The 7286-nt window shown below is 36.9% G+C and overlaps 2 protein-coding genes across 5 annotated transcripts in view; one reads left to right on the forward strand and one right to left on the reverse strand.

The window, feature by feature from the left end:
• The first annotated feature begins 48 nt into the window (after window positions 1-48).
• LOC100637906 (N-acetylgalactosamine-6-sulfatase-like) lies at window positions 49-4424 on the forward strand. Of its 2 annotated transcripts, XM_020005167.1 has the most exons (12): window positions 49-260; window positions 386-509; window positions 565-639; window positions 701-803; window positions 857-1000; window positions 1055-1249; window positions 1299-1435; window positions 1493-1596; window positions 1644-1883; window positions 3882-4003; window positions 4051-4168; window positions 4217-4424. In XM_020005167.1, the coding sequence occupies exons 1-12, from the start codon at window positions 135-137 to the stop codon at window positions 4301-4303; spliced, it is 1575 nt and encodes a 524-aa protein (XP_019860726.1). In that variant the 5' UTR covers window positions 49-134; the 3' UTR covers window positions 4304-4424. The 2 variants fall into 2 exon arrangements, with proteins under 2 accessions (XP_019860726.1, XP_019860720.1); XM_020005161.1 differs by having other exon boundaries at window positions 1299-1596.
• The window catches only part of LOC100638033 (mucin-3A-like), a 7373-nt gene continuing 4457 nt past the window's right edge, over window positions 4371-7286 (reverse strand). Inside the window, exons 2-7 of one of the 3 annotated variants that reach the window (XM_020005131.1) lie at window positions 6985-7109; window positions 6836-6928; window positions 6589-6786; window positions 6254-6433; window positions 5948-6136; window positions 4371-5600 (exon numbers count right to left, since the gene is read on the reverse strand). In XM_020005131.1, coding sequence (XP_019860690.1) covers window positions 4462-5600; window positions 5948-6136; window positions 6254-6433; window positions 6589-6786; window positions 6836-6928; window positions 6985-7109 — 1924 coding nt within the window. In that variant the 3' untranslated portion in view covers window positions 4371-4461. Of the gene's footprint in view, window positions 5601-5947; window positions 6137-6253; window positions 6458-6588; window positions 6787-6835; window positions 6929-6984; window positions 7110-7286 lie in introns of all 3 variants that reach the window. The other 2 variants (XM_020005126.1, XM_003383388.3) reach the window with 2 other exon arrangements.

Below are 7286 nucleotides of genomic sequence, written 5' to 3' on the forward strand. Positions count from 1 at the left end.
CCTGCTGACTAACTGAATCTTTATTCTTTACACTTCTTCCAGCTCCTCCCAATTTGCTTTAAAAAAGCTATTAAAATGGCATCTAGATCTATATTCATAGCATTTACTCAGCACGTGTGACCTTTTGTGCAAAGATGGCTCGTATCTCCTTCCTACTCTTTCTCTTTAGCCTCCTCACCTTTCAAGCAGCTGAGGCTCACTCTGTCTCTCACCAGTTCTCACCCACCACACCAAACATGATCTTCATGTTAATGGATGATGTAAGAGAAGTGTGTGGAGAGAAAGTTGACAGATGCAATTAATATTTTAGTAAACAAAAATTTACAAGGTGTAAGCAAAGAGATAACAGATTGCACGATAGTAGCTCATGCCTCTCTCTTTGTAGATGGGTTGGGGAGATTTGGGCGTTTATGGACATCCGGTCAAAGAAACGCCTAACCTAGACAAGATGGCTTTAGAAGGAATGCTGTTGCCAGACTTCTATTCTGCTAACCCATTATGCTCACCATGTTCGTGAGACTAATATGATATTATTAACAACTTGTTTGTTTAATGTTCCACTAGCTCGGGCGGCAATGCTGACAGGTCGACTCCCAATAAGAAATGGCTTTTATACAACAAATGCTCATGCACGTAATGGTATGGGCCTCAGAATGCATGCATGTGTATTTATACATCTCTCTCTCTCTCTGCATTGAAGCATACACTCCTCAAGACATTGTCGGTGGCATACCTGACTCTGAAATACTTTACCCAGAGCTACTCCAAAAGAATGGATATGCTACAATGATCATTGGGAAATGGTGATTTTACAGCATAACCACATACACGTCTACTTGTTGTTCTCTGTCGATAGGCATTTGGGTCAGCAGACACATTATCACCCACTCAAGCACGGCTTTGATGAATTCTTTGGCTCAACAAACTGTCACTTTGGGCCATTCGATGGTAAGGAGCAACCCAACATGCCTGTATATAGGAATGCAACCATGGCAGGAAGGTATGCATCATACATGAAAGCATGTCACTATAACATCATTGGTATTCCCGGTAGGTACTATCAGGATTTCCCCATTAATCATAAGACTGGAGAGTCAAACCTCACAGTTGAGTACACACAGGAAGCTATCAAGTTCATCAATAAGAATGCTGCAAATAAGAAACCATTCTTTCTTTACTGGACCCCAGATGCAACCCACACTCCTCTGTTTGCTTCTAAAGACTTCCTTGGAACAAGTCAAAGGGGACTGTAAGTATAGTCTATTGAATAGTATGACATCATTTCTCTTACTTTTTAGCTATGGTGATGCTGTCAAAGAGCTTGATTACAGTGTTGGTCAGATACTGGATACACTAAAGACGCTTGGAATTGACAAAGACACTTTGGTTATATTCTCGTCTGATAATGGAGGAGCTACGTATGCTAAAGAAAGCGGTGAGGCAAGCATTGCTACAAAAAATGTTATAATTATTATATTTGATAATGTTTTAGGCGGTAGTAATAGTCCTTTTCTTTGTGGTAAAGAAACGACATTCGAAGGAGGAATGAGAGAGCCTACAATAGCATGGTGGCCGGGTACCATTCAACCAGGACAGGTAGTATCATTATTTAATAGAATGACTCGCTCTTTGTCCTGCTATAGGTCAGTCATCAGTTAGGTAGTCTAATGGACTGGTACAGTACAGCATTAGATCTAGCAGGGATTAGTGAGCCTTCTGATAGAATAATAGATGGCATCAGCTTAGCTCCACTCTTTAAGAAAGGCCAGGAAACTAACAGAACCATCTTTTATTATCGTGGCAATGAGATGATGGCAGTTAGAAATGGACTGTACAAGGCACATTACTGGACATGGACCAATTCACTTGAGGAATTTAATGAAGTAACCATAATTTTTGTATGATTTTAAGTAATACCGTATAGCCGCTTAATTTCGAGGGTACAACTTTTGCTGTTTTTGCGGATTTTCCGTATTCGCGAAAGTTAATTCTGTGAAATATCTGTATTGCCCATAAACACGTGTGCTTAAAAACAAGAACCGCGAAAGTTAATTCGCGAAAAAAGACTTGTGGCCTGATTCGCGAAAGTTTATTGCCTCGAAACTTTGTGGCTATACGGTACCTTTTCCAAAATTGGCTCCAAATCACCGCCAATTTTTATTGCATTCTCTCATACTTTGTGTGCTATGTAGGAAGTTTGACCTGATTCCGACTTCAATTTTTCAAGTTTTGGGTGATTTCTAAAATTTGCCAATTTCTGAAAAAATTTCTGTACTATTATAATAGCCCATGGTTTTTTCTGAAAAATGGTTCCAAAATGCTATGTAGAAAGCTTGAGTGGATTCTGTCTTAAATTTTTTAAAGTTATAACTATTTTTTAAATGGGCCAATTTCTGAAAGAATTCTGTCTATAGTTTCTCTGCCTATGGTTTTTTCCAAAAAATGGCTCCGAAATCACCCCCAATTTTTATTACATTTTTTGATACATATTGATGTATTTATGCTATGTAGAAAGTTTGAGCGGATTTCGACTTAAATTTTTCGAGTTATGACCATTTTTTAAATGGGCCAATTTTTGAGAAAAATCCCTGTACTATAGCCCATGGTTTTTTCTGAAAAACGACTCCGAAATCACCCCCAATTTTTATTACATTTTTTGATACATATTGATGTACTTATGCTATGTAGAAAGTTTGAGCAGATTCCGACTTAAATTTTTCGAGTTATGACCATTTTTTAAATGGGCCAATTTTTGAGAAAAATCCCTGTACTATAGCCCATGGTTTTTTTCGAAAAATGGCTCCGAAATCACCCCCAATTTTTATTACATTTTTTGATACATATTGTTGTACTTATGCTATGTAGAAAGTTTGAGCGGATTCCGACTTAAATTTTTCGAGTTATGACTATTCTAAAAATGGGCCGATTTCTAAAAAACCCCTGTAATATATATAGCCCATGGTTTTTTCCAAAAATGGCTCAAAAATCACCCCCAATTTTTATTACATTTTTGATACATATTGATGTACTTATGCTATGTAAAGAAGTTTGAGCGGATTCCAACTTAAATTTTTTGAGTTATGACTATTTTTTTAAATGGACCAATTTCCGAAAAATCCCTGTACTATATATACATGTAGCCCATGGTTTTTTCCAAAAAATGGCTCTGAAAATGTGAAAATTTTTTATTACATTTTTTATGCATATTGATGTCCTTATGCTATGTAGAAAGCTTGAGTGGAGTCCGACTTTAATTTTTTGAGTTATGACTATTTTTAAAATGGGCCAATTTCTGAAAAACCACTTTGATTTTGACATTGTGGCCTCTGATGCCCACATAATATTTAATTTTTAGCTTTATTTTATTTTTTCTTATCATTTTTTGTTTTATGTCTCTAACTTTACCTTACCCTATTTTTACGTTGCTTTTGAAATTTTTCCTTACCCTACATATTTTATTCTATTCTTTTACAAAAAAATTTTTGAGGGCTTTGTTCCCTTTCATTGTCATGGTTTTTCCAAAAAATGGCTCTGAAAACGTTAACAATTTTATTACATTTTTTGATACACATCAATGTCCTTATGCTATGTAGAAAGTTTGAGCGGATTCCAAATTCAATTTTTAAAATTGAAAAAAACTCCCTGTACTTATTTTGAAGTGGGGTGAATCCTACTTAGTAACACTACCGCGTTGCTAATTATAGCCCATGCTTTTTTTTAATTCTCCAAAAACATGAAAAATTTTTATATATTCTCTCATACATGGATGCCCTAATACTTCTAATTTGAAGTTGATTGGTAATTATCTGACTTTAAAAAATTGCTAATCTGGGATTAACAGCACTATAGCTATAATTATGATGCATTTCTTTTTGTTAAAGGGAACTGATTTTTGTCCTGGTGAAGTTATTAATAATGTCACTACACATGATCAAGTAAACAACACTGCTCAACCGGTTCTGTTTCACCTTGGAAGAGACCCTGGAGAGAAATATCCAATCAAGTATAACTTTAAGATATGATATTCTGATCTTCCTTCTCTGTTCACAGACACAATAGTGCTGAATATAAAAATGCAATGGATGTCATAACGCCAATAGTTGATGATCACCATAAGACTATGATTGCTGGTAATCCACAGTTGAACTATTGTGATAAAGCAGTTATGGTTAGTTTGGAATTATCAACTGCAAAATCAGTATCATTCATTTTGTAGAATTGGGCTCCACCTGGCTGTGATAAACTCAACGACTGTCTCCCCATTCCTCCATCAAATAAACAACTGTGTACTTGGGTACACTAGCCAACTAATGCTAAAGCTAAAGCCGTCATGCCAAAAAGCACTAGTATAGTAAAAATAGAACATTTACTCATTTTTGTATTAATTTTTAATTTGGCTAATAGAGATAGCTAATAACATGTGATAAACAGCTAAAATTTTAAAAAACGATATTAAGTACATTATTTTTGTGCAGATGGGGGAGAAGGAGCTGGTCTTTTGTGACCAGCTGGAACGGAATTTGATGTAGGAGCTGTAGGAGCAGGTCTCCTTGCAGCTGGAAGAGATTGTGGACCAACCTGGTTATTGATGCGAGAAGGTCCTGATGACACTTGCTTATTGCTCATTGAAGCTGGTAAACTCTTAGGATCAGTGGTGGTACTTGGAGCATTGTTTCTTATAGGAGTAATGCTAGCAGTCTTTGGAACATTAGTCCTGCTACTAGCAGTTTTAGGAACACTGCCACTAACAGTCTTGGTAGCGCTGTTGCTACTAGCGGTTTTAGGAACACTGCCACTAACAGTCTTGGTAGCGCTGTTGCTACTAGCAGTTTTAGGAACACTGTGACTAACAGTCTTGGTAGCACTGTTGCTACTAGCAGTTTTAGGAACACTGACAGTCTTGGTAGCACTGTTGCTACTAGCAGTTTTAGGAACACTGTGACTAACGGTCTTGGTAGCGCTGTTGCTACTAGCAGTTTTAGGAACACTGTGACTGTTGCTGCTAACAGTCTTGGGAACACTGTTGTTAATAGTAGTTTTAGGAGCACTGTGACTGTTGCTGCTAGCAGTCTTAGGGACACTGTGACTGTTGCTGCTAGCAGTCTTGGGGACACTATTGTTAATAGTAGTTTTAGGAGCACTGTGACTGTTGCTGCTAGCAGTTTTAGGAACACTGTGACTGTTGCTGCTAACAGTCTTGGGGACACTATTGTTAATAGTAGTTTTAGGAGTACTGTGACTGTTGCTGCTAGCAGTCTTAGGGACACTGTGACTGTTGCTACTAACAGTCTTGGGGCTACCATTAGTCTTAGTAGCATTGGAACTGTTGCTTGGTGGTGGTGAAGGTGGGTGATGAATATTAGTACGTGGTGAAGGCTTCTCTTCCTCATTGCGTTTGTATGAAACAACAGCATTACCATTATCTGCTTTCTTTATTTCAACTTTATCTTCAGCTGTTTTTCCATCTATTTCTTCATCCTTCTTTAGTTCTCTTTTTTCCTTTGTTTTTTCTTCTGATTTTCCTACTCCATTCTTTTCTCCAACAGCTGACTCAGTCTTTTTGTATGTACCTTTTTCTTCTTCTTCATTATGTAGTTTTTCTGAAAAAGAGATAAAAGAAGAAAGAAAGAGAAAACAGTTACATTGGCATTGACGGATCTAGGGAGGTTCCATAGGTTCCATGGAACCCCCCCCCTTTGGCAGAAGTTGTCTTTTTGCAGTTTCTTTGCAGCACTTTTCCTCCATTTTATTAATTAAAATTGATGAGCCACACCCAAATTTTAATTAAATTTAATGAGCCACACCCACTTAAGTGAAATGTTCAAATGGAACCCTTCTTTTAATTTTTCTGGATCCACCAGTGATTGGTATCATGATGTTACCACATTGCCAAGAATGCTACCTTCCCTTGGCTTGATTTCAATATAAACAACAACATACAGCTAACCTAGTGGACTGCTCTTTCTTCGTTTTCTAAAGCAGACTATTGATACTATTATAATAATGAACAAGAGTACTGAGATGATAATCACAGCGATAACAGTGATAATGGCCAGAAGTACTTCCAGTGAAAGTTTATTTAAAAATGAACTTCCATTTTCATCAGAGCCACCAACAGTTGGTGTAGAGCTTGTAGCTATAGGGGACAATCATAAAAAACATGTCAATTCAAAAAAACTACATTTAGTACTTATATAGGTAATGTTGTGGTTATAATAGACTTGCATTGATGGTATAATAACTATACTCTTACTTCCAATAATGCTAGTAGATCTATCAATAGCTGTATTCGTATTACTTTCAATGACGACAGTGGATCTACTGATTGGTGTATTACTTTGAATGCTGCTAGTAGATCTAATGCTTGCTGTAGTCATAGTACTACTTTGAATGCTGATAGTAGAGCTTATAGTACTGGTAGGTAGTACTGTTACTATAAATAGTAGTGGCAGAATTACTATACAATGGTAGTAATCATGTACTCTAAAATAGTAATCCTAGTACAATATGTAGTAAAAGTAATCATGATTAGTGCTATAATAAATAGCAACAGTACTGCTAATAGTGAGTATACATGTATGTACATACCAGAAGTGCTGGAGGTAGTTGATCCAGTTGTTGTTCCAGGTGTACTGGTACCAGTTGATCCAGTTGTTGTTCCAGGGGTACTGGTACCAGTTGGATTCATAGTATTACTAGCTGCAGTGGTAGGCTGTACTGTTGAGCTTGTAGGGCGTGCTTCAAGTACATTAATAAATAATTTGACTCCATCAGCACAGTCATTTCCTAAATAAGAATTGCACAATTATTGTGTATGTGTGCCTGTTTTTATTACCATAAGTGCTGTAAAAGTAATATCTCCTTCCAGTTTGATATACTCCAAAATGGATGTAAGCGGAAAGTTGTGGGACACCTGCCTGACATTGACCTATAAATACAGCATGCACATTTAAACATGTTAAAAGTATGGGAATCATTATGTACCAATAGAAGTTCCTGTAGATGCACATTGATTGTATGCTTGTTCAGAATCTGTACGAACAATATTGCTGAGCTCATTGGTGCAATTGAACCTTATAACATCATTGATAAGAACATCGAAATGATTACTGTAGGGAGAAAGGCGTTAGTTTACCCAAGTATATATAATCACAAGCATAACTATCCCAGAGAGGCTAAGCCCTAGCTAAGATGTGTGAGAATGCATGGTATAAATCAATATTGCTATCAGTGCCCGGATTTTCATGTCTTCCAGCCACACGTCTCATATTAACGGTATGTGCATG

This window comes from Amphimedon queenslandica, unplaced genomic scaffold (assembly GCF_000090795.2).
Source record: "Amphimedon queenslandica unplaced genomic scaffold, v1.1 AMPQUscaffold_13511, whole genome shotgun sequence".
Lineage (NCBI taxonomy): Eukaryota > Metazoa > Porifera > Demospongiae > Haplosclerida > Niphatidae > Amphimedon > Amphimedon queenslandica.